Source organism: Hypanus sabinus, chromosome 2, assembly GCF_030144855.1.
Source record: "Hypanus sabinus isolate sHypSab1 chromosome 2, sHypSab1.hap1, whole genome shotgun sequence".
NCBI lineage: Eukaryota > Metazoa > Chordata > Chondrichthyes > Myliobatiformes > Dasyatidae > Hypanus > Hypanus sabinus.
Genome location: NC_082707.1, coordinates 115,411,052 through 115,438,611, shown reverse-complemented (window position 1 = coordinate 115,438,611; position 27,560 = coordinate 115,411,052). Strand labels below are relative to the sequence as shown.

At 43.9% G+C, this 27,560-nt stretch overlaps 1 protein-coding gene and 1 long non-coding RNA gene across 5 annotated transcripts in view; one reads left to right on the top strand and one right to left on the bottom strand.

Annotated features, from left to right (window-relative positions):
• The first annotated feature begins 271 nt into the window (after positions 1-271).
• LOC132382579 (uncharacterized) lies at positions 272-26,229 on the top strand. The gene is made up of 3 exons (XR_009508409.1): positions 272-368; positions 801-954; positions 19,061-26,229. It is a non-coding gene; the product is annotated as an uncharacterized LOC132382579 (long non-coding RNA).
• exd1 (exonuclease 3'-5' domain containing 1) overlaps positions 1,377-27,560 on the bottom strand; it is a 124,801-nt gene continuing 98,617 nt past the window's right edge. For 3 of the 4 annotated variants that reach the window (XM_059952892.1, XM_059952882.1, XM_059952900.1), the window contains 3 exons: positions 17,865-18,008; positions 7,275-7,466; positions 1,377-3,625 (listed from right to left, as the gene is read on the bottom strand). In XM_059952892.1, coding sequence (XP_059808875.1) covers positions 3,329-3,625; positions 7,275-7,466; positions 17,865-18,008 — 633 coding nt within the window. In that variant the 3' untranslated portion in view covers positions 1,377-3,328. The remainder of the gene's footprint in view (positions 3,626-7,274; positions 7,467-17,864; positions 18,009-27,560) is intronic. The other variant, XM_059952910.1, reaches the window with a different exon arrangement.

Here is a 27,560-nt window from a genome sequence, read left to right as displayed (position 1 = left end):
ACACCATCAACTGGGCATATTAAAGTGTCCTGTAGCCAACCATCCTCCTGACAATCTGGCAAATGACTGAGCTGTTGCATTGCACCAGCCTAAGTAGATGGAGCTGGATAATTGGACTGTGCCATTCTGCTACAGCCAGTGGGGTGTTCTCTGGAGCTGCTTCATTTATGCCGTATCTTTTTAAGGAGAGGAATGTTTTCTCTCCCCTGCAATTTACTATGGACTGGCCAGCATCAAATATAAACCTGCAGTCAGGCAATGAATGGTGTCACTTGGTTTGAGGAGTATTTATTATGTTGTTGTTGTATCCAAGTTCTGTTCTGCTTAGCTGAATCAAGTTTGGACTCTAGAACAGTTCTGTTGAGTTTGTAAGTATTTTGGGTAAATATAAACCTCTGATTTTTTTTTTACTTTTACCTGCTCTCCCAGTTTTATGCTTACCCTGGTCCTTCACAAGGTGGATAAGACCACAGGTAAGGTCCAAGAGGACTGGCAAGTAGTTAATGTACCTCTAGAGAAGAAGGAAACAAGGGTAAATCCTGCAAACTATAGACTGGTGAGTCTTATGTCAGTTGTAGGGAATTTGCTGGAGAAAATTCTTAGGGATAGGATATATGAACATTTGAAAAACTATGGCCTAATTAGGGAGAACCAGCATAGCTTCATGCTGGTCAGGTTGTGTATTACCAACTTGATTTGAGATTTTTGACAAGGTGATGAGTGACTAATGGCAACTCCTTTGCTTGCATCTCAGAAACAGCTCTATTTTTATCTTTACTATCTCTATCTTTCCCTTTCAGGGTTCTTTTGAAGACCTTGACCTGGAGTTGCATGCTGACTTTGGTTCTTTGTGGGAATGGGACCCCCTCTTGGGTTACATGATTGTCCACTAATCAATACACAAAGGGTGTGGCCTTAAAGACTTCAGGGTTCCTGGATCTCATGGCTCTGGAGGTGGGTGGACTCTAGGTTGCTGCCTCTGCAGGAAACTGGTGTGTCATAGGAGTACATGTTAGATTGAAAGCAGTGAGCTGGCTGCTAGCTGTGTGCCCAGAGACTAAAGTTCTTTGGGCACAGAGCTTATTAAAAGTGATGCAATAGACTTTGAACATTGTAAATCAGTGAGTTTTGTTAAGTCTGCCCTCTTGCTATGAAATGGGGACACCTCTTTTTCCCTTATTAGAGAGAGAGCCTGTGGTATGTTGAACTACCAGTTGAACAAATAGTCTTTGGGGTATTTCAAGTCTGTCTTTATTGATGCTTTGTTGCATGCTTGAGTGCTTGGTGGGGAGGGCACTGGTTTTTTTTTTGCTGGTGGGGGGTGAAATTACTGCATTGCTGCTTGGGTGGGGGGGGTTCTAACATTTAACTATCATTCATTCTTTGGGGTAGTCTGTTTTTGTGGATGGTTGTGAAGAAAAAGGGTTCAGAATGTATATTGTATACATTTCTCTGACATTAAATGTACTGTTGAAGAAGGTAGGGCAGTGGATGCTGTCTATATGGATTTTATTAAAGCATTTGACAAAGTCCCTCATGGGAGGTTATTCCAAAAGATTAAGATGCATGGGGTCTGTGGTGAATTTGCTGTTTGGATTCCGAACTGATTTGTGCATTGATGAGAGAGGGTAGTGGTTGAGGGGACTTACTCAAGATGGAGGTCTGTAATTGGTGGTGGTGTGCAGGGATCTGTGCTGGGACCTCTGCTGTTTGTGTTTGTGATATATATATGACCTGAATGAAAATGTAGATGTGTGGGGTTAGTAAGTTTGTGGATGATACCAAGATTGGAGTTGTGGAATGTAGAAGATTGGCAAAGAATATTGCATGATAAAGATCAGTTGCAGATATGGGTGGAGAAATGGCAGATAGTTTAACCTAGATAAATGTGAGGTATGGCACCTCGATAGAGCAAATGCAATGAGACAGTACACTGTTAAGGGGAAAGAGCTGAAACAGGATCAGGTTCATAGCTCCTTGAAAATGGCCACACAGGTTGATAAGGTGGTTAAGGCAGTTTATGGAATGCTTGCCTTTATTAGTCAAGGCAATGAGTTCTAAAGTCAGACACTATATTGCAACTTCATATAATTCTGGTCAGGCAACATCTGGAGTTTTGCATATGGTCCTAGTTGCCCCACTACAAGGATGTGAGGCTTTGGAGAGTGTGCAGAAGATGGGGTACCAGGATGCTGCCTGGCTTAGAGGACGTGCTACCATGAGAGGCTAGATAAATCTTGGCTGTTTTCTCTGGCATAGCAGAGGCTGAGGTAAGATCTGATAGAGGTTTAGTTTATAATATTGTGAAAGGCATAGGTAGAGTAGATGGGGAGTATGTTTCCCAGGGATGAAATGTCTAATACCAGATGCCATGCATTGAAGGCAAAAGGGGAGGCACAAGTTTTTTTTTAAAAACTCAGAATGGTGGATGGCTGGACTGCATTACCTGGTAGGGTGTTACAGGCAGATACATTAGAGGCCTTTAGAGATGTTTGTACAGGTATATGGATGTTTGGGTAGTTCTGATTTGCTTTTTAGCTGGCTTGGCACAACATTGTGGCCCAAAGAGCCTGTTCCTGTGCTATACTATTCTATGTACTCTGTTCATTAGCCACAGCTGTATGTCAGGTGAACAATTTTCATGTATTTTGAAGCCATTGTAGCTTTCTTGAGGCACGGTACAGCAGAACTTTCAAGAAGAAAACTTCACTTCAGTTAATCAATATTATAGCTGGTTTATTTAAAGTTATTTAAGATCTGAGAACATTCACACCACCACAGCTTTTGATTAACAATAGTAAGTGACTTCAATATACAAAACTGAGAGCACTAAAGATCACATGATATGACATGGTGAAGCCCAAGAACATATCTTCACTGCATTCATGGAAAATGTACTGCTGGATCACATTGGGATCTTCCCCAAAATTAACTTTTTTTTTGTTTGAATGCACAAGATTGGTAGTGTTCCCTCAGCACTTCTATTCCTGAAGTGTAAGCCAACTGTGAGCTCATTGTGCAAATGAAACTCATGACCCTCACTCCAGGTACAACATAGCACACTTAATTAAAAGTCATGTGGCTACCCAAATAAGCTATAAACAGAAACAGGTTCTGGCCAGTATGGCCCATTGCAGCTTCTCAAGGAATCACCTTGAACTGGATTTTGATAAGAATTTGAAACATAATATCTTCATATTGATCTAGTCTGAAGATCTTGAGAAACAAGCTGAAATATAACTGGCTTCTTGCCACAGGATCCCAGTAAGTTCATCTACACAAAGTTGGGTACTACTTTTCCTCAAGGTTTGGCTGTTGAAAGATTGACTCATTCCAGGGGACAACAAATGTTTCCACCACAACTGGGAATAGGCTCAAGCAATGGAATCTCCTCATTCTGCATTTCATTTAAATCTTCCTTTGGTGCCTTGGACATTTCAAGCTCCGGAATGTCATCTCTGTTTATTATTCTACCCTCCACCTTGGATTTATTCTTAAATTGAGGGCAAGGTCTCACAAGGCAGCCATTCTCATCAGTTTTGTAGATTTTCAGAGCATCTTCCCTTCTTAATCTTTGAATAAGTGCTAATTCCTTCAGTTCATAAGGAAGTTCCAAAGAGGTGGTCTGGTAAAAACAAACAGATAACTGTTACCCAAGCAAACTGCCTTTAAACATCCAGATTATATCCATCAAAAATAGAAGAATCACAACATAACTTCAAATAAACACAATAGTCTGAGGTTCAAAATGAACAAGGACAAATCTAGTAGACCAGAATATTGCGAGGTACTCAGGGTAATCATCAGAACTGGGACGACCACTACTTATCACTCGTGCTGAGTGCGTTTCCTGCTTCTCATTAACACAGTATTACTTTCAAGTCATTTAGACAGCCTAGCAAACGTAGATTGCAAGAAACCATGAAATAAATTGTACGATGGCAACAGTGTATTTGTTATATAGAACATACACAGGATCAGACTTTTAGGCCCACAATGTCTGTGCTGCCCATGATACCAATTTAAACTAAGCTCATCTTCATGAACATGATCTGTATCCCCTCCATTCCTTGCCCGTTTAAATGCATCTTAAACATTGCCATTGTATCTGCTTTCACCACCTCCCCAGCAATGAGGTACAGTGCCTTTTTTAAAAAAAACAATAGACTCGAAATGAAAAGTAAAAGCCTAGACTATATTAACAATAAAGTGTTGACAGCTCATCAACCTGAAATGTTAATTTCAGTCTCCATTGATGCTGCTTGACCTAAGAATTTCTAGCATTTCCTATTTTAAATGTCAGATTCAATAGATGTGTTGAAAAACTATTCTGTTCAAACCTACAGTTCTCTATTAGATTTTAAAAAAGTTGAGTTTAATGAGACTTGGGATTTGTAAAAACAGCCAGAGTGTGTTTTGCTCTTCAGTGATACAGGAATACGGCCTACTCTACCTCTGAAAAGAGTTGGGGGGTGGGGAAGTGAGAGGAATTTAAGGTGAAGGGAGATAAGTGCCTAGGAAAACATTGAGCTTTGAATGGAGCTCAAGCCATTTCCAGACCTTCTGTCCAGCAAGACACTGCATAAACGATATCGCAGCCATATGCTGCATGCTACCCTTGCACAAATCGAGTGGCATCAGTACATATATTTGTCATTATGAGCAGAAGTCTACAATAGCTGCCCCGAGTAGCCATCACACAGGGATAGAGCCATTCAATTGGCTCGTGCATGAGAACTTCAAGGTGGGTTTCATCTAATAGGCTCGGCAGTGATAGCAACACGGTGCTGCCAAATCTGCTTTGCCATTGCAGAGGATATACACTGTGGCCACTTTACGAGGTACAGGAATGCACCTCAGAGTGGTCAGAGGTGTGCAACCTGATACGGCCTTCGGCTGCTGTAGCTCAACCACTTTAAAGCTCAACGTGTGTTCAGAGATGTTCTGCACACAACTGTTGTAATGCACAATTACTTGGAGTTTCTGTCACCTTCCTGTCTGGCTATTTTCCTCGGATTTCTCTCGTTAACATGGCATTTCCGCTCACAAAGTTTTTTTTGTTTGTCGTGCCACTTTCTGCAAACTCTGGAGCTGGGGTTCCCAACCTGGGGTCCACAGACCTCTTGCTTAATAGTATTGGCCCATGGCAGAGAAAAGGTTGGGAACCACTGCTCTAAAGGCTGTTGGCTACAGAAAATAACAGGAGATCAGCAGTTTCTGAGATATTCAAGCCACCCCATCTGGGATCAACAATCATTCAATGGTCATAGTCACTTGGACCATATTTCTTCCCAATTCTGATATTTGGTCTGAACAACAACTGAATCTCTTGACCATATCTGCATGGTTTTATGTATTGAACTGCTGCTGCAATTGGCTGATTAGATATTTGCATTAATGAGGTGTACAGCTGTATCTAATACTAAATGCAGTTTTCTTATACTCAGTGCTAAAGACTTTGTAAGGAATTGGTCCATTTGCAGCATTTGGAAGTACAGACTAGTAAGATTTCATAATTGCATACTTCAGCAAATCAGGCACAATTTTTGTACAGGGAAGGACAAGTTACAGTCCTTAACAGACTACTCCTCCATCAAAGTGTTTGGCTTTCAGAAATTCCAAGGACTTTGCAAGTAAGCAGCTGTAACATCATTTCTTCTACTGTGTAGTTTCAACATCAAACCAATCCCCACACCTTCCACAATCTCACATTTAGTGATGAGTAGGAAGGATTTCCCTCAGGCAGCAGCCATATGAAAAGTTTTTGATCTGCTTAACCACTCCCAGCTAGTTGGTCTTGAGCATGTCATCAAGTCAAGTCACTTTTATTGTCATTTTCACCATAACTGCTATGTACAGTACATAGCAAAAATGAGACATTTTTCAGGACCATGGTGTTACATGACAAACTAGATTGAACTATGTTTAAAAAAAACAGAAAAAAAACAACTACACTAGATTACAGACCTACCCAGGACTGCATAAAGTGCACAAAACAGTGCAGGCATTACAATAAATAACAAACAGGACAATAGGGCAGTAAGGTGTCAGTCCAGGCTTTGTGTATTGAAGAGTCTGATAGCTTGGGAAGAAACTGTTACATAGTCTGGTCGTGAGAGCCTGAATGCTTCAGTGCCTTTTCCCAGATGGCAGGAGAGAGAAGAGTTTGTATGAGGGGTGCGTGGGGTCCTTCATAATGCTGTTTGCTTTACGGATGCAGTGTGTAGTGTAAATGTCTGTGATGGCGGGAAGAGAGATGATCTTCTCAGCTGACCTCACTATCTGCTGCAGTCTTACAATCCGAGATGGTGCAATTTCCGAACCAGGCAGTGATGCAGCTGCTCAGGATGCTCAATACAACCCCTATAGAATGTGATGAGGATGGGGAGTGGGAGATGGACTTTCCTAAGCCTTTGCAAAAAGTAGAGACGCTGCTGGGCTTCCTTTGCTTTGGAGCTGGTGTTGAGGGATCAGTTGAGATTCTCCATCAGGTGAACACCAAGAAATTTGGTGCTCTTTACAATCTCTACCGAGGAGCTGTCGATGTTGAGTGGGAAGTGGTCGATCCGTGCCCTCCTGAGGTCAACAACCATCTCTTTTGTTTTGTTCACATTCAGAGACAGGTTGTTGGCTCTGCACCAGTCTGTTAGTTGCTGCACCTCCTCTCTGTAAGCTAACTTGTCGTTCTTGCTGATGAGACCCACCACGGTCATGTCATCAGCAAACTTGATGATGTGGTTTGAGCTGTGTGTTGCAGCACGGTGGTAGGTCAGCAGAGTGAACAGCAGTGGACTGAGCACTGGGGGGGGGTCCACCGTGCTCAGTGTGATGGTGTTGGAGACGCTGCTCCCAATCCGGACTGACTGGAGTCTCCCAGTCAGAAAGTCCAGGATCCAGTTGCAGAGGGAGGTGTTCAGGCCCAGTAGGCTCAGCTTTCCAATCAATTTCAGAGGAATGATAGTGTTGAATGCTGAACTGAAGTCTATAAACAGCATCCGAACGTATATGTCTGGTGTCTTTTTTGTCCAGGTGTGTTAGGGCCAGGTGGAGGATGATGGCAATGGTGTCGTCTGTTGAGTAGTTGGGACGGTACGCAAACTGCAGGGTGTCCAGTGGGGGGGGGGGCAGCAGGGTCTTGATATGCCTCATGACGAGCCTTTCGAAACACTCCATGACGATGGAGATTATGGAGGTCATGGAGATTAAAAGAAAGATTAGCAGTTGAACTAAAAAGAGGCCTGGAGGCATTTTTTTGATTGACTAACAGCTCTTACCTCAGCACCTCCTAAAGTAATGCTGGGCATATTTCTGTACATGCTCAGGTAGTTGTCCACTTGAGTTGTGAAATCCATCATTAACTTGTCCATCAAAGTAGAGCGGAGTCGAAGCAGAAACATCACTTCTAATGCTGCACTCTTCATCAAGTGTGGGGGGAGTGGACGAGAACTCCACACCTTTGGATCAACCTAAACACCAAAGGCAGAAGACAATAAAAAAAAAAGGATGATAACCACTGACTTTGTTAGAGTTGTTCCATTGACTTCAAAGTGAAATAACCTGGTTTACACAATGCTGTCAATTATAGGCAAACATAACCCAACTTACGAGGAGGCACTAACCCAATGGAAGCTCTGTCTTCAGCAGCAAAGCCTGAATTTAACCAGGTCAGAGGGAAGTATGTGCAGACAGGTGAGAGTGTACAAAAGTCAAACGGAGGAGTGTGGAGAGGTGAGACTGCAGAGATTGGACAGAAGATAGTAAAGAGGCAAGATGCACTTTCAGATTGGAGGCAAGTGTGTGGAAGGGTGGAGTGCACTGAGGTTGGAGAGATATGTGTTATGATTTCAATGTGTACAGCCAGGTCAGAGAGATGTGTGTATTCTCAGGTTGGAGGGGTGTTTGTGGAACTCACATACACCTTCAGATTTATGCTCAGTCTTGGAAGAGGTAAGTGGGTATTCCCAAATACACAGTATGTAACACACTCAATGCTAGAGGAACTCAACAGGTCGAGCAGCATCTACAGAAATGAACAAACCCATCAATGTTACAGGCTGAGACTCATCAGGACAGGAAAGGGGGAAGAAGCCAGAATAAGGTGGAGGAGGACAAGCTAGAAGATGCTAGATGAAGCCAGGAGTGTGGGGAAGGGGGATGAGGTGAGCAGCTGGGAGGTGAAAGGAGGAAAATGGTAAAGGTTTGAAGGAGGCGGAATCTAATAGGAAATGAGAGTGCACCATGGGAGAAAGCAAAGGAGGAGGGCTCCCTTAGAGGAGGTGAAAGATAAGTGAGGAGAACAGAAGTAAAAAGAGGAGCCAGAGTGGGGAACCAAAGTGGGGGGGGGGGGGAGGGAGGGAAAGAGAAAATTACCATAAGTTGGAGAAATTAATGTTCATGCCATCAGGTTGGAGGCTTCCCAGACAAAATATGAAATGCTGCTTCTCCAACTGAGAGTGGTCTCATTGTGGCAATAGAGGTGGCCACGGCCTGATGAAAACTGGAATGGTTGGCCACTGGGAAGTCCTGCTTGTTGTGGATGGAATGAAGGTACTCGATGAAGTAGTTCTCCAATTTACATCAGGTTTCAGCAGTGTAGGAGGCTACATCAGGACCGCCAGATGATACCAACAGACTTGCAGGTAAAGTAAATACAAAGTACACTGCAGATGCTGTGGTCAAATCAACACGTACAAACAAGCTGGATGAACTCAGCAGGTCAGGCAGCATCCTTTGAAATGAGCAGTCAATGTTTTGGACTGAGACCCTTCATCAGGACTGAAGGAGGGGGCAGGGGCCCTATAAAGAAGGTGGAAGGTGCCAGGTGAAAAATCAATCAGAGGAAAGATCAAGGGGTGGGGCAGGAGAGGTGAAGAAGGAATGTAAGGGGAAAGCACTATGGATAGTAGAAGGAGGAAGAATCATGAGAGAGGTGATAGGCAGCAGAAGAGGATGAGTGAAAGTGGGATGGGGAAGGGAAAGGGAGGGAATTGCTGGAAGTTGAAGAACTCAGTGTTCATGCCAAGGGGCTGGAGACTACCCAGATGGTATATGAGGTGTTGCTCCTCCAAATTGAGTTTGGCCTCATCATGGCAGCACAGGAGGCAATGTATGGACATATCCGAATGGGAATGTGAAGCAGAGTTGAAGTGGGTGGCAACTGGGAGATCCATTCTGTTGCAGCAGACTCTCTGATGTAGAGGAGGCCACACCAGATGCACTGGGGGGGGGGGGGGGAGACATGTAGACCAGGCGGTCGTGGAGGGAATGATCCCCGCAAAAAGCGGAGAGGGGTAGAGTGGGAAAGATGTGCTTAGTGGTGGGGTCCTGTTGAAGGTGGTGGAAGTTGTGGAGGATAATATGCTGGATCTGGAGGCTGGTGGGGTGGTAAGTCCCTCCCCACAGATCTCCCATCTGATACTTATTCCTGCAAGCATAAGTCCCTACACCTCCTCTTACCACCATTCAGGGCTCTAAACAGTCCTTCCAGGTGAGGCAACACTTCACTTGTGAGACTGTTGGGGTCATCTATTGCTCCCGGTGCGGCCTCCTCTACATCGCCGAGACCTGATGCAGATTGGGAGACCGCTTCATCAAGCACATCCGCTCCATCCGCCACAACAGAATGGATCTCCCAGTTGCCACCCACTTCAACTCTGCTTCACGTTCCCATTCGGATATTCAGATTCAGATTATTGTCATTTAGAAACCACAAATGCAATGCAGTTATAAAATGAGACAACGTTCCTCCAGAATGATCACAAAAGCATATGACAAAACAGACTACACCAGAAAATCCACATTATGTTTGGCAATCCCCAATCCAGAGTCTGGAGAGGCTGCTGTGTATTAATATCGCACTACCATCTTAGCGCATTCCCCAGAAAGGAGCTCCAAAGCCACCAGACAAAACAAGACCAAAAACTAAAGCTACAAGACCTGCAAAAAACCACATAGTTACAACAGTGCAAACAATAGCATAATTCATAAAAAACAGAGCATAGGCACAGTAAAAATAGTCCAAAGATGTTAAAAGACTATAAGTTTGAAAGAAACCATCACATAATTTCCACAAGTCCTCAGGGTCGATTGACTCGTCATCCCACGCTGGCGGCAGAAGGGAATACCCCCGCAATGGACTTCCATGGCGCCGCCCGACTCAGCCTTGCAGATGCAGCACTCAATGAAAGCTCAGTCGAACCCAGCCTCGCAGACACAGCACACAATGAACGCTCCGTCGGACTCAGCCTTGCAGACGCAGCACACAGTGAAAGCGACCTGACCACGGTGGATTCCAAGTCCGTCGAACCTCCGGCACAACTTCTCCAAGCACCATCCTCTGCCGAGTGTATTAAGACGCCCCACCAACGGTCATCGGTAATGCGACCCCGAGGACTGGGGGCCTTTTCTTCTCAGCAGAGTCCTGGACCTCACAGCAGCAGCAGCAACGAAGGAGGTCTTCCTGGAGATTTCCCAATGTTCCTCCGTACTCCCATGTCGGTTTTCAACCGATTATGATTGCGCACGGCACCCCGCTTCACAAATAAGATAATCAGCTCCAGAGTGGCCGCTGCAAGCTGAGACGCGCCGCCACCTTGGATATTGGATATGTCCATACACAGCCTCCTCTACTGCCATGATGAGGCCAAACTCAGGTTGGAGGAGCAACACCTCATATACCATCTGTTTAGGCTCCAGCCCCTTGGTATGAACATCGAATTCTCCAACTTCCGGTAATTCCCTCCCTCTCCCTTCCCCTATCACACTTTCACTCTGACTCCTCTTCCAGCTGCCTATCACCTCTCTCATGATTCTGCCTTCTTCTACTACCCATAGTGCTTTCCCCTTACATTCCTTCTTCACCTTTCCTGCCTATCCTCTCCCTGCTTCCCCTCCCTCACCCCTTGATCTTTCCTGATTGGTTTTTCACCTGGCACCTTCCACCTTCTTTATAGGGCCCCTGCCCCCTCCTCCTTCCTTCCTGATGAAGGGTCTCAGCCCAAAATGTTGACTGCTCGTTTCAACAGATGCTGCCTGACCTGCTGAGTTCATCCAGCTTGTTTGCAGGTAAAATGTTGCTTCACCTGGAAGGACTGTTTTGGGCCCTGAATGGACAGATGTGGTTTGCAGGATCAAGTGTCAGGAGGGAGATTTGTGGCAGGGACTAATGGACAAGGGAATCAAAGAGCAATCTCTGAAAAGCAGAGTGTGGTGGGGGGGGGGGGGGAGGTGAAGATGTGTTTGGTGGTATGATCTCACTGAAGATGGCTGTGAAATAAGGGCAGAGTTGAACTCAAAGAAAGGAATCTAAACTTTGCATCATGCATTTGTGTGGGGCATGCTGAGCAGGTCAGGCTGAGGTTATGTTGAAAGGGGGAGAGGGAGGAGAGAGCTTGTGGGGTTCAGCAGGAGTGGGAAGAGAAAGGGTGAGAGCAGTGTCAGGAGTGAAGGAGTGGTTGTGGGTGCACGTGTGCACGTTTGTGGTATGGAGTGTGAGAAAACAAACGAGTAGTATCAGACTACCATTTGGTATTAATAATTTGTTTATGAGAATGGAAGCATATTGGGTGACTGTGAAACAGAGCAGCTATGTTTGGTCTTCAAGGGAACTATGAGCTCATTGTTGCCTACCACTTTAATTCTCCATCAGACACACTCTGGCCTGTTTGTGGTCTCCTACACTGTTATAGTAAGACAACAAGAGCAGAATTAGGCCATTTGGCCCACTGGGTCTGATCTGCCATTTCATCATGGCTGATCCATTTCCAGCTCAATGTCATTCTCCTGTCTTCATCCTATAACCTTTCACACCTTAATCAAGAACCCATCAACCTCAGTTTTAAATATACCCAGTGATTTGGTTTCCACAGCCACCTGTGGCAATTAATGCCACAGACACACTATTTTCTCATCTCCATACTAATCCTAGTCTGAGTTTATGCCCTCTGGTCCTCGAACCCTCCACCCCTCCTTTCCACAACCACTCTATCTAGGTCTTTCAACGTTAGATAGGTTTTTGTGAGATCGCCCCCCACCCACCACCCCATTCTTCTAAATTCCAGCAAGAACAGACCCAGAGCCATCAATCACTCTTCATATGATAAGTCTTTTCATTCCCAGAATCATTCTCATAAACCTCCTCTGAAGCCTCACCAATGTCAGCATATCCTTTCTTAGATAAGGGGCTCAAAACTAAGCCTCCGTATTACATCCTTGCTTTTATACTCTAATCCTCCTGAAATGAATGCTAACCATCTGCACCACAGACTCAACCTGCAAATTAACCTTTAGGGAATCCTGCACAAGGATTCCTAGGTCCCTTTGCACCTAGGATTTTTGAATTTTCTCCCCTTTTAGAAAATAGTCTATGCTTTTATTCCTTCCACTGAAACACATGACCATTCACGTCCCGACACAGTATTCCATTTGACATTTATTTGCTGATTCTCCTTACCTTCCGCAGCCTCCCTGCTTCCTGAACCTTACCTGCTCCTACACCTATCTTCGTATCATCTGCAGCTTGGCGACAAAAACCATCAATTTTGGCATCCAAATTACTGACATACAACTTAAAAAGCAGTCCCAACACTGAATCCTGCAGAACACCACTGGTCACCAGCAACAGAGAAGGCTCCCTTTACCCCCATCCTTTGCCTCCTACTAACCAGCCAATCCTCTATGCATGCTGGTATCTTTTCTGAAATACCAATGGGCTCTTACCTTGTTATGCAACCTTATGCACGGCATCTTGTCAAAGCCCTTCTGAAAATCCAAGTACACAACATCCACCAATCCTCCTTTGTATATTCTGCTTGTTATTCTTTCAAAGAATTCTAACAGATTTGTCAGGCAAGATTTGCCCTAGAGAAGACCAAGCTGACTTTGGCCTATTTTATCATGTGCTTCCAAGTACCTCAAACCCACACACTTAACAATTGACTCCAACATCTTTCCAACCACTAAGGCCAAGCTAACTGGCCTATAATTTCCTTTCTTCCACCTTCCTCCCTTCTTGAAGAGTGGAGTGACATTTTCAAATTTCATCATCTGGAATCATGCCAGAATCTATTGATTCTTAAAGATCATCACTTATGCTTTCACAATCTCTTCAGCCACTTCACCTCTTTCAGAATTCTGGGATGTAATCCGTCTGGTCTAGGTCATGTATGTACCTTCAGATCTTTCCGTTTCCCAAGCACCCTCTCACTAGTAATTGTAACTATATTCACTTCTGCCCTGACACTGTTAAACTGTGGGCATACTGCCAGTGTCTTCCCCAGCTAAGACTGATGCAAAATACTTATTCAGTTTGCCTACCATTTCCTTGTCACCCCATTACTTCTCCAGCAGTCCAATGTCTACTCTTGCTTCTTTTTCCACTCTTATATACTGTATCTAAAAAAACAAACAAAAAAAAAACTTCTGGTATCCTTTTGATATTTTTGGCCAGCTTACCTTCAGATTTAATCTCTTTCCTCTTTATGTATCTTTTAGTTGCTTTCTGTAGGTTTTTAGAAGTTTCTCAATCCTCTAAGTTCCCACTAATTTTTGCACTACTATATGCCCTCTCTTTTACTTAAATGTTGGCTTTGACTTCCCTTGACAGCCATGTTTGCGAATTGCTCCCAGAAACTTCAGCCATTGTTGCTCTGCTGTCATCCCTTCCAGGATCCTCTTCCATCAATTTTTGCCAGTTCTCCTCTCATGCCTCTGTAATTCACTTAAACTCCACTATAATACTGATATATCTTTTAATGTCTCCCTCTCAAATTGCAGGGTGAATGCCACATTATTAATACTGTATTCTTGCGGTTCCTTTACCTTAAGCTCCCTAATCAAATCCTGTTAATTACACAACACCCAATCCAGAATAACTGATCCCCTAGTGGGCTCAACCATAAGCAGCTCTAAAAAAAACATCTTGCAGGGCGGAACTTAGGAAGGTTAATGGCGCCTAACTGGGACTCCTTTGTTTGCATCTTCGGAAACAGCTCTATTTCCATCTTTAATATCTCTACTTTTCCCTTTCAGGGTTCTTTTGAAGACCCTGACCTGCAGTTACATGCTGATTACTGTTCTTTGCAGGAGTGGGACCAACTTTTGGGGTTTCACAACTGATCATTGTTGTTCGGCATGCCACAGGGTACAGCTCAGATTTGGAAGCCTGGGATCTTGGGAGCTCTGGAGATGGGCGAATTGGGGGTCGGTGTCACGACAGGAGACCCGTGTGTTGTTGGGAGATTCCAAATAACAGCAGTTGTGTGCCCAGTTTTTTTGGTACAGGAACTCGAAAAAGCAACATAGTGGACTTTTAACATCGGAAACCAGTGATTTGTTTTGTTATGCCTCCCCGCTCACTGGGAAAATGGAGACACCTCTTCCTTCCTTATTAGGGGGAGAGAGAATCTGTGGTATGTCGAATACTGGGTGAAACGTGAAGTCTTTGGGGTAGCTGCAAGTCTGTGTCTTTGCTGTTGCTTTGCTCATGCTTGAGTGCTCGGTGATGGTGCAGATGCTTTTTTTTTGCTTGTGGGGTGGGGGGGATTGTTGCTTGCTGCTGTTATGCGTGGGAGCTGGGGGGGACTTTGGGGTTCTGACGTTTAACTGTCATTCATTCTTTGGGGTACTCCTCTGATCTTGTGGATGGTTGTGAAGAAAAAGTATTTTAGGATGTATATTTTATACATTTCTCTGACATTAAATTGTACCTTTGAACTTTCTACGAACTCTCTCCCAGTTTCCAGAACCAACCTGATTTTCCCAAACTACCTGCATATTGAAATCCCCCATGACTATTGTAACATTGACCTTTTAGCATGTCTTTTCTATCTCATGCAGTAACTTGTAGATCACATCCTGGCTACTGTTTGGGCGCCTGTATACAACTCCCATCAGGGGCTTTTTACCCTTGCAGAATTCTTATCTTCACCCACAAGGATTCTACATCTTCCAATCCTATGTTACTCTAAGGATTTGATTTCATTTTTCATGAACAGAGCCATGCCACCCTCTCTGCCTACCTGCCCGTCCTTTTGATACAATGCGTATCTTTGGATGTTATGCTTCGAGTTATTAACTTCTTTCAGTCACGAATCAGTGATGTCCATGATGTCATACCTGTCGATCTCTGTGCTGCAAGATCATCTACCTTATTCTGTCTGTGTGCATTCAAATCTAACACCTTCAATTCTGTAACTGTCACCCTTTCACACTGCAACTCATCCCACAGTCCGCAATTTTGCCCTATCATCTGCCTGTCTTTCCTGACAGTCTCATACACACTGCCTCTGCATGTAAACCAACAGCCCTATCACTCCAGTTCCCATCTCCCTGCCAAATAAGTTTAAACTGTCCCCATTAGTTCTAGCAAAATAGCCTGCAAGGATATTGGTCCACCCTTGAATTCAGGTGTAATCCATTCCTTTTGTACAGGTCAAACCTTCCCCAGAAGAGATCCCAATGATCCAGAAATCTGAATCCCTGACCCCTGCACCAGTTTCTCAGCCACGCATTCAGCTACCAAAACATCCTAATCTTACCCTCAATGGCCTGTGGCACAGGTTGCGATCCAGAGATTGCAACCCTGAAAGTCCTGCTTTTCAGCTTTCTACCCAGCTCCCTAAATTCTCTCTTCAGGACCTCCTCACTTTTCCTACCCATATCACTGCTGCCTATATATATCAAGACCTCTGGTTGCTCCCCCTCCATTGAACACATCCCTGACCCTGGCACCTGGGAGATAACATACCATCTGGGTGTCTCTATCGTGTCTACACTCTAATAATGGAATCCCTATCACTACTGCAGTCCTCTTCTCCCCCATTCCTTCTGAGGCAAACCTCTAGACAGTGCCCCAGATCTGGTCATTGTGCTCTTCACCCCCCACCCCCGATAGGTTATCCCTCTCAACAGTATTGAAAACAGTATAGTATTGAGGGGAACAGCCACAGGAGTACTCTGTACTGGCTGCCCATTTCCCTACTTTCTCCTGAAAGTCACCCAGTTACCTGCCTCCTGGAACTTACGGATGACTAACCTTCTATAACTCCTATCTATCACCTCAGTTTCCCGTATGGACTAAAGGTGTTCAAGCTGCAGCTCCCATTACTCTATATTACTTCTATCCTATCTATTACTTTACATTTTCTCTGAGGAACTGCAACTCAGTACATCTTATGCAGATGTATTTATCAGGGAGACTGGAGGTCTCCCAGAATTCCCACATCTCACTCAAAGAACATAACACAGCCCCTGGAGCCATTCTCGCTGCTCTATGTACTAACAGACAAAGAATGAAGAACACCTCACCCCAGCCTTTTCTCGCTGAAGTCTGACAAGTCAAAGCCTCCCCTGTCTAAAACTAACACTCTCCACTTTACTCCAGCAAAGGCCACTCTGTCCTTGCTAATGAATTGCAACTGCACCACTGAAAAGAGCGAAAATCTCACAAAAGCTTCTTTTTCAAATCTCTTGCTCCTGTACCATTGTGAAGCCTCCTGCGCCAATTCAACTGTGCTGCCAAAAAATACCCAATTGTCGCTCAAAGAACACTTGCTCTTCCATCTAGACATGGTGCAGCTTTCTAGACTCAACTATCAATACATTTTGACTGTATCAGAACAGACCATTTCTGCTACAACTTATCCATCTCCAATTTTGGCTCAGTGTTGCCTCTCGTTAGCAGAGCCTGACCTGCTGGATGTGTCCCACAAATCTGCATTTTGGAAGGTGTTAGTTCCTTTGTTTTGTGTTTTCACTTGAATTGCCCTCATTTCATTGCGCTTGTTCACCTTGTCTCCAACTGCCAGTTAACCCACTGAGAGAAAGCTTATATCATTTGTCCTGATCTCACCTTATCAGTGATATTTTTCTCCTCGCCAGACCTTCTCTGGAAATTGGAAACTACAATGTTTTCTCTCTCATATGTAACACAAGCAGAAGAAAATGCTGGCCACACTCAACACATTATAACCATTTGTGCTTAGAGAAATGTGAGCATTTCAGATCAAAAATCTGTTTAATGAAGAATCTTTGATTTGAAACATCAACTCTGCTTCTCTTTCCACAGACACTAACCTACAGAATTATAAACAGTATTTTCCTGTTTATATTTCCATTTTATGGATTTAACTCCCCACTGTCATCTATGGACTCCAGCAAATAGGACTCGAGGAGCTTGGGATAGAAAACTTGGCTAAATTTCAATGTCTGAATACTACTTGAATCTTGATTCTTGAGGGGTTTTAACCCGATATAAAACTAGCTACACATTTTGTTCAGGTAGTGTTAATGATTGCCTGTGTCAGAGTTGCACCATGGTAACAAGGATTACTCAATTACACCCATGTGACCAATTAACCTATCAACCCACAAGTCTTTGGCATGTGGGAGGAAACTGGAGGACACCCACACGGTCACAGGGAAAATGTACAAGCATGGTTATGGGAAGAATAAGTGACAGGAATTGAACCCAGGTTGCTGGTGCTGAAATATTTTTACCAGTATGCTACTCTGTCACCCATTATCATGAGAATAAAACATACCTAAATCAAAATGACAGATTTTAGAATAAAACATACTATATTTAATGATAAGAGGATGCTGGAAAACCTTAGGATATCAAGCATCAGTTTTGGAGAAAATGAGTTCTGAGGAAAGATCATTAGTCATAAATCTTTCATGCATTTTTATTCTGAATTACCTACAACATTTTGATTTTTGATTTAAATTTCCTTAAAGTCCAATTGTCATCCACTTTGTACTTAGATATACCTTCAACACCACTTGTCAACATTCCCCACACTTCATGGTATGGAGTAATGCTTTTTGACAGCATCGAGCAGTTTATTCTGATTACTGCCACGTACCTTGAGAACAGCTGCACTGTGCTGCAAGAACTGGATTTTTGGTGGAGGGAGGCCAAGATGACAGATCAGACATTCTTCCAAAGTACTGACACAGCTGGGAAGAAGGCCTCCTGTCTCTGTGGAGAACTGCAGAACATCAGCAACCTGCATATTATGAAAGAAATCCATTATGTTAAATTCAGTTTAGCTAAAAGGTACACCAAATAACTAATCACGGGTCAGAACTGGCACAAAATCCTCTAAACTCATTTGGAGGTGGATCAGCAAGGAAAGGGTAGGTTAAAAAGTTATGTCTCAAAATCCACATAGCTCAACTCACTCAATCCATGTCAGCTAAGGCAACTATGTTATTTCTGGAGTTGTGAACCATAAAGCTCACTAATCACTAAAGAAATGTGGTTAAGTATATCTTAAAACACTTCATATATAATTTCTCGCATCAGCAGAGGTTCACAGTGGTCAACAGGACCTCTTGTGTATTCTACCCATTTCATATACCTCAGTCTTTCCCCATTCCTTAAGTCCTCAACTTCTGGCTTTTGAGTTGTAGACATTTTATCAGATCATAGTGCTGTAGTGAGGCACAGGTGAAAAAAACAAAACATGATTCTCTTGTAATGTCACCCCTCAAGATTTTAATTTAAAATCTAAATTAGCAAGCTGTCTTTCCCCCACAGTTGTCCTTACTTTTCACTTTCCTGTGTGCATGAATCTCCACCTGGATACATCATTCTTTTCTATTCAAATATCTTGCTCATGCCTAGTTGTCTGCAAGACAATAAATTCATTGTTCCTGTCTCACCCATTTTTTTTTGGTGTTTCCCAAAATATAACAACCTTTTACTTCCTGTTTGGTTCCTTTCCTGAAAAATCAGGTGTCTGTTGTGGTGCTGATTACCCAACATTTCACTTGTGAGATTATAAGTTTGCTCAATGCTCCATATAACACCAACATTTTTACTTAACCCAATAGGTCACAAATCTTCAGAAACTGCATTGATGAGACTGTCTGGATAAATCAAGCTCAGTGTAATTTTGTTTTCAGTTTTTGAATGCTTCTAGGACTGGAATCAAAAACCCCTTAATGGTTGAATTCCAACAATAGAAAGGAAAGAAAACAAAGTCCTTTATCACACATATAATCTGGTGTTCATATTAAAGTTGATTTTTAAAATTTATCTACTCATTTGTTTCAGGATCTGGGTGCTGCTGGCTTGGAAAGCATGATCAGCCCAAAACGTTGACTGCTCGTTTCCATGGATGCTGTCTGACCTGCTGAATTCCTCCAGCTTGTTTGTACATGTTGGAAAGCATTTAGTCTCCTTCCCTAATTGCCCATGAAAAACTGGCACTGAGCCACTTTGTTTTGAAGCACGGAAGTCCTTTAGGGTGCTGTGGGTTGGTGTTCCAGAATTAAAGCTCAATGGCAATGAAGGACCAACTCCACAGGATGATGAGCAATTTGGAGGAGAACATACAGGTGGTGGTGTCCTAATGTACACATGGGTCTTAGAGGTAGAGTGGGAACTGCTGTTGGAGTAGCCTGGGTGTGTGAATGCAATACATTTTGTACTTGGTACATACTGCAGTCACTGTGCCCCAGTGCTGGAGGAAATGAACACTGAGGGTGATAGATGAAATATCAATTAAGTTAGCTTTTCTTTTAATCCTGGATGGCGATGAGCTTTTGATACAACTTTCTGTAATGCTGGGCATTCCCCTTGATCTTACGGAAGCACTGCAGATAGTAGTAACGAATATCATTAAAAAATATAAGCTCACTAAAACAAAAGTTTTGTATTCAAAAAATATCAGAATGATTATTTCATATTTTTCACAAACAACAGTAACCGCTCTGGGCAGGAAGCATAGAAGGACAAATGAATCACCTTTTTCCCCAGAGAGTCTAACTTGGCAGCTGTTTTAAAGCACAACTGATTAATAAAGTTGTCACATTCAGCTGACATTTTAAATGAACTGAACCTTAAGTCACCAGAAATAGGCATTGATTTGTTTCAAAACCGAAATGATACTAAATTAATAGTTGCTCGCATGGGGATAACTGAATTGAAAAATTAAAGAAGTCATTAGATTCCCAATACTTTGAAGACACTAGTAGCATGGCATCAGGAAAAAAGAGAAACTAAATAAATGGTGCAGTAACATCTCACTGTTTTTCTTGACAATTTCAGTTGTTACTTCGATAAGGATGGAAAATTGAAAGAAAATAAACCATTGGATGAAAGATCCTTTCTGTAGAATACCTTGAATCAATAATGGAGCTAAACTTCATGCATGATTTGCAATTCACCTGGGAGAGTCCAATGACAATACGCCACAAGCTGTTGTTTGGAAACGGATTGGATCAGTGTTCTGAAAAATGTTTCGGAATAAGTCAAGTGTTCTGTTGTAGGTTGTTGGATACAGTAACAAATGCAAACTAGGACTTCCGCTTGTAGCAAAGTTACACATAAACAAAATAAATCAACGTATTAATTCACAATACACAGGTGATGTATCCATCGTGTGAACCAAAATGAAAAGAGCATGAACGCCAGGGAGGTTCACTTAAATAACACAGAAACTCAATGTGATCAGCCTTTATATTGCATTCAAAAGCTTTATTTAAGTAACATCAAAGTATAATATTCATTGCTAAAGTGAAGTGGTTAAAGCAAGCAGAGATGATAAATCCAGAATCTCTCTCACTGCTACAGAATGTAGAAAACTGAAAACGTGAAATAGGATAGCACGTGGTCCTTTGGCCCACGATACTGTATGGATCTACAGAATATAAACCTACTCCATGATCAATCTTACCCTTTCCTCCTGTACAATCTATAACCTTTCATTTTTCTTACATTTTCCGTGTGCTTATCCAAGAGGCTCTTAAACATCCGTATCACCACCCCAACAATGTGTATAGACACCTACCACTGTGTAAAACACCTGATTCCGACATCTCCCCTAAACTTCCCTCTACTCACAATGGCCAATTCTCTGGTACTGGCCTGGGAAAAAGGCACTGGCTTTCCACTCTATCTATGCCTCTCAATCTTATAACATGTCAATCAAACCATTTCTCATCCTCCTTCATTCCAAAGAAAAAGTCCCAGCTCACTCAACTTTTCCTCATAAGTTACTCTAATTCAGGAAGCATCCTGGTATATCTCCTCTGACCCCTCGCTAAAGCTTCCTCATCCTTCCTACAATGAGGTGACCAAAACTGAACACAATATTCTAAGTGTGCTCTAATCAGTTATATAGAGCTGCAACTACACCTCATGGCTTTTTAACTCAATCCCTGGTTTAATAATGTGAAAACATGTAGCACCCAGCTCAAAGACAGAAGCTCTGGGACCTCTTGTAGGATAAGATGGACTCTTGGCTTCACACTCTACCTATGATTTTGCACTTTATCAATTAAAACAGAGATGAGAAGGAATTGCTTTAGCCAGAGGGTAGTGAATATGTAGAATTATTTGCAACAGATGGCTGTGTGGAGGCCAAGTCACCAAGTATATTTAAAATGAAGGCTGATGAGCACTTGATTAGTAAAGGTGTCAAAGATTTTGGGGAGAATGCAGGAGAATGGGGTTGAGGGCACTAATAAATCAGCCATGATATAACGGTGGAACAGACTTGATAGACTGCATGGCCTAATTCAGCTCCTATGTCTCATGGTCTTTATTATTACACTTTATTCTTTATTGTTATTGTTTTACTTTATTATAGCTCAATACTCTCATATTATGTAATGACTTTACCTGTAAAAACAGTATGTAATACAAGCTTTTCACTGTATCTTGGTACATGTGACAATAATAAACCAATACACCTTCTTAACCACCCTATCAAATTCCACAGCAGTTTTGAGGTATCTATGGATATGGACCCCGAGATCCCTCTGTTCTTCCAACTGGTAAGAATTCTGCCAATAACCTTTTGCTCTGCCTTTAAGTTGGATCTTCCCAAAATTTATGACTTGACATTTTTCTGGATTAAACTCCATCTGCCACTTCTCTGCATCCTGTCTATAATCCTGTGGTAACCCATCACAACCTTCTACAGCACCCTTAACACCAGTGGTCCCCAACCACAGGGCTGCAAAGCATGTTCTACCGAGCCGCGAGGAAATGATATGATTTGGTGATATGAAACGATATAAATCACCTGCACTTTTCCTCACTCTGTCACACCCACTGTTGAACTTGAATTCATGTGAGGTCATCAGTCGCCTAAACGCAGTGATATCCTCCCACCAGGGATCACTGGTTGGCCTTGGGTAACCGGCCATCTCACACGGCCGGTGAGAAGTACCATTACTACTGGCCTGCAGCGCGGACAGATGGGCACCGCCTCTAAACCTGTTTACCACTCCGAATGTTCGTGGGGAACCCGGTGCTAAAATATTCGCAGACGACCTAATTCGGGCTCAGGGTTTCATAAGTAGCAGAGCAGCTACCTCGCTGCGATCGACTGAAAGTCGTCCCTCGAGCCAAACTTTTGTTGGCCAATGGATCCTACCTACCTACAAGGAGGGCAGGCGTGCGCTGTCGCACTCCTCGCTCAGTCTGCAAGAATATTGTCAATATTAAACTGGTCCGCGGTGCAAAAAAGGTTGGTGACCCCTGCTTAACACCACCAACTTTTGTGTCATCTACAAACTTGCTAACCTATTCACCTTTTCACTTCTGCACCCAGGTCATTTATAAAAAACAGAAAAAATAATGGTCCTCAAACAGATCCTTGCAGAACACCACTAGTCACCAAACTACAGGCCGAATGCCCTCACAACCACTCACTGCCTTCTGTGGGCAAAACAGTTCTAAATCCTCACAGCCAAATTTCCATGTATCCATTGCCTTATGACTTTGTAGATGTAACTTACTTGGAGAAGCTGGTCAAACACCTTACTAAAATCAAAACTCATCACACTGTGATGAGATCAAAGGTTCATTCATTATGGACTGTGCCTTTAAAATGAGAGAGAGAGTGTGTGTGCCACTGATTCAGAGAGAGAGAGAGAGAGAGTGTGCCACTGATTCAGAGAGAGAGAGAGAGAGAGCACTGTGCAGCTTGTGAGTCACTATGGTGATGGAAGGGCAGAGCTATATAATGGACAGCTGGCATTCAGCATGTTTAGGATATATACAAGGTCAGCTGGCTTTTCAGACAGACACACAGAAGACACAGACAGAAATACAGAAGAAACTAGACAATGGGGTGACCTGCTGGGGTACCCTTTGAGAGAATTGAAATAGAGCTGCCCTGGCCTGCCCTTTGGCTCTGCTTGGTGTCGCTGCTGAGGCTGGCCATGCGCATATGTCTTGGTGCCACATCCCGATTTCCATGATGGCGGATCAGCTCTCGGGTGAAAGCGGGGCTGTTGATTTTGGCGAATGAGCAATTTTATATGAATATATAATTCTGAACTATGCCTGCATTCTGTGTTAGCACGTTTTAAGTCAATTTAACCAAAAATAGTGCCGCTGTAATGCACCGTTTGTGCTAATTGGATGTCACTAACAGACAGAGCATGAGAGTTTTAATAGTATATAACTAGACATTGGATGAGCTTTGAGTGCCCATGAAAGTGTGGGTTTTGCTCGCCGTGTGGAAAAGGGGTGACCGGTGGAAGGCTATCGCTGCGTTTAACCTTTGCCTGGGTTGATAGCTTTACTGCATGAAGATAGTACCCTTTTGTGTGGAATTGCTCAAAAGTTAAAACTTAAGGTGACCACTAGAATGAAGAAGGCTCAGATGCAGACATTAATAGCACAGTATTATATATCCAAGGGAAAGTTCAAAGAGGATGTGTTGGAAATGTTTGCTGAAGGTAAACCTACTGAGGCTGAGCTTCAGCTTCAGGTAGAAAAATTGAAGTGTGAGCATAAGTTGCAACTAAAACAGCTTGAGGTTGTCGAAGCAGAAAAACGGAGGCAGTATGATGCTAGAGAGGCAGAAAAACAGAGAGTTCAAGAGGGAGAGATGGCAGCAAAGAAGTCAAGTGCCAGACCTTGTTGGTGGGTTTAGTGTTGTTATGAATGTACCACAGCTCTGAGGGGCCGAAGGGTGCGGGGTAGCCCCCTCCTTTGTGAGAATCGCAAGATCACTAATGAGTCCGTTCAGGAGACCCAGGAAATGGGAGAGAGAGAGACGTGCCGAATACCTCATTCCACCGCGATGCAAAATAATGCGACATTGACCATTGTCTCCTGGAGACCACGTTTGTGGATTGGGGACTATGCTACGTGCAAGCCCTCGGGCAAAGTGGGCTGGTTGAGAGAGAGATTGCATCATCCCAACCTGATTGACATCTGAGACCCCGTGAGGAAGTATAAAAGAGGGTCTGGGGGAAACACCCCCTTCAGACGCACCAGAAGAAACGCTAACGGTCCCGTAGTAGCAGGAAGCCATTTGAAGGAAGTCACGTGCATTCGATTCCGCGGCTGGAATCAGTGACTGGAACCACGGAAACCAGCTTTTAGCTAACAACGGGGAAGCCCGCTCCCCTGATTCGATGGATTTGCTTCATAAAAAACCCGGGCAAGTTTCTTTTCTCACCAATCTCTCTCTCTCTCTCTCCAACAAGTGAAAACCCAGCGGTCCCCCAAAAGGCTGAAGCCTGCAGGACCTGAGTGACTTTTATATTTCCATCGGACAATATATTATCCCCTAGACAAACGATCGAGCTGTTTCTTATTGATGGTTATTATTAGACCCGCGCTTTTAGATTGAGTAGTGATGACGTATATTATCTGAATGTTTGTATTAATCTTACTTTTGTGCCCCTTCATAAATAAAGACTTTTAAAAATAGTACCATCAGACTTCAATGGACCTCTCTATCTTTGCTGGTAAGTGATCCAGTTACGGGATTTCGTAACAGTTGGGGTTCTTGTCTCAGGATTTGACACCAAATTGGAGGGCCAGTGAATCGGGCTTGTAGGTCCAAAACTTGGATCTGGTTACGCGAGTAGCCAGACGGGAAATCAGCAAAGATGGACGTGGGTGAATTTATAGAAAACCCGACTCTGGAGATGCTGGAGGTGGCCTCCAAATCGGACTTGATAAAATTGGCGAAGGAGTTAAACCTCGCAGGGGTGAGGTTGTCAATGAAAAAGCGGGAGGTGCGAAGGGCAATAACTCAGTATTATACTGGGAAGAATGTGTTTACAGCTGAGGTATTGGAAAATATCCCTGAAAAGGTTCAGTTAGAATTGGAGAAATTAAGGTGGGAACATGAAATTAAGTTAAAACAGCTGGGAGCAGCTGAGAGGGAGAAGGAGGCAGAGAGACAGAGGAAACATGACTTGGAGATGGAGATGTTAAGGCAAGAGCAACGCAGTCAGGGGTCGGACTGAGAGGAGTGGTTTGATGTCAGTCGGGCGTTAAGGTTAGTACCTCTGTTCGAGGAGACGGATGTTGATAGTTATTTCTTGCTTTTTGAAAAGGTGGCAGTGAATCAGAAGTAGCCCAGAGAGCAGTGGGTGGCGTTGTTACAAAGTGTGTTAAGAGGGAAGGCCCAGAGGGCATATGTGGCATTGCCCATGGAGGGGGAAGGGGAAGAGAAATATGACCAAGTAAAGGCGGCCATTCTCCGGGGGTTATGAGCTAGTAGCTGAAGCATATAGACAAAAGTTCAGAAATCTACGAAAAGGGTGGAATCAGACATATGCCAAGTTTGCCTATGAGAAGGGTGTGCTCTTGGACCACTGGTGCACCGCGGAAAAAGTGGACGAGGATTATGGGCGTCTCAGGGAATTACTTTTGATTGAGGAATTTAAAGGTTGTGTTTCGGAGGACATCCGGATGTATTTGAATGAGAAGCCGAGTAAGTCCATTTCAGAATTTGCTAGGTTCGCGGATGAATATGCCCTAACCCACAAGACAAAGTTTTCCTTGAATAAAAGTTCCCAGTGAGACCGTGGGAACGATCGAGAAAGTCCGACGAGTGAGGCAGAGGTCCCACCGGGAGCTAGCGGTAAGGTTGAGGGGGAAAGGCAAGACGGCCAGAGGTTTTCGGATTTGACCTGTTTTAATTGTGGAAAGGCAGGGCATATTGCATCTCGATGCTTTGCTCTGAGGAAAGAGATAGGAAAAGGGAAAACCGCAGTCCCTATCGGGTGTGTCATGGTAATCAGTAAATCGACCAGAGAGCCCCGGGTAGACAGAGTACAAGAAGGGTCTGAGACTTGTCTGACACATGGAACCGTGTCTTTGAGGAAGGGGGAACCACCAATTCCCGTATCAATCTGGAGAGACATGGGGGCTGAGCCGTCGTTGATCAGCAATAAGGTACTAGAATTTGGTTGAAAAACGGGCATGGTGGCGGTAGAGGGGATCAGCAAAAGAATAGAAATGATGCCCTTACATGAGGTCATTATGGATTGTGAGCTGGTGTCTGGACCAGTTGAAATAGGGGTGCCATCAGAGTTCCCGAGAATTGACGCGGACGTCCTTCTTGGTAACGATTTAGCAGGTGGTAAGGTTTGGGCAGCCATGATGCCGACCTGCCGACCGGCGAGTGCGGTGGCCCCGCCCCTAGAGTCCCAGATCTATCCCGCATGCGCGGTCACTCGCAGCCTGTCGAGAAAGGCAGCTGAGAATGAGAGCAGTTTAAATCGGGCCAGTTTTGATTTGGCCGAGATGTTTCTACCGACTCTGTACCACGAGGGTTTAAAGGGGGGGGTAAAACGAAGAGTAGTAAAGTGAAAGAGGGTAAGGGAACAGAGGCCTTTAGCGAGGAGAAAGGTTCTAGAGGCAGAAAATAAAGATGAGGAACGGATAGAGCGGTTAAGAGGTCCAGAGTTGGACATGGATGATCTGTCTGGTTTGGCAGAACTGTTTGAGGAAGTTAAAACTTCTAAAGGTGTTCCCGATAATGAAATGAGGGCAGCCCTAGATGAAAAGGGTGCCCTTACCTCGAAGAAGTCTGCTGGGTTGGCAGATGAGGTTGTTTCGGCCCGCGGGGTTGAGTTTACTCTGGAAGGGAGTTGCCCAGAGAGTACCTGGGAGAAACGGGAGAACTTAGAATTTAAAAAGGGTACGGGTATTGAAAGCCTGGAATAGGCCAATGTCCCGTTTGAGTGTGTCCAAGATGGGGATGCACGTGGTACTGAACCTAGTAACGGAGCTCAGAAGAAGTCTTTGATTCAGTGGAACGGGGCGGCCGTCCTGGTGGGTCAGATAGACTTGGTTCAGTGGGAAAAGGGTTAACCTTGGTAACCGTGGGAAGTGTGAGTTCCCAGGTGTTTGTGCTCAAAGGGGTGTTCAAAGTTAATGCAGAATTTAAGAATGGGGAGATGAGGATTATTATTGAAGGAAACGGAACGTCTGTAGTTCCCAAGTCGAATGAAGAAATCTTAAACCTGGCAGATCGCTTACAGAGTGAGCCGGGAGATAGCGGGGGGCCCCCCACTCTATTGTTATGCCAGGATGGGGTGTGAAGAGGCCGAATTCGAAATGCTACTTGAACAAAGAGTTCAAATTAAAATCCAATAGCTTGAAGGGTCCTGACAAAAGGGCTAGCCACCTGGGTAAAATTAAAGAATTGGGTGGAAATGGTCCAAGTTGACCAAATAACCCCTATGAACGAGGCGGGCGGGAGTTTACCACGCCAAATTACTCGTTCCCCACGGGGGGGGGGGGGGGGGGGGACTCACCAGAAAAGAGGCGACGGTTAATGCGGATG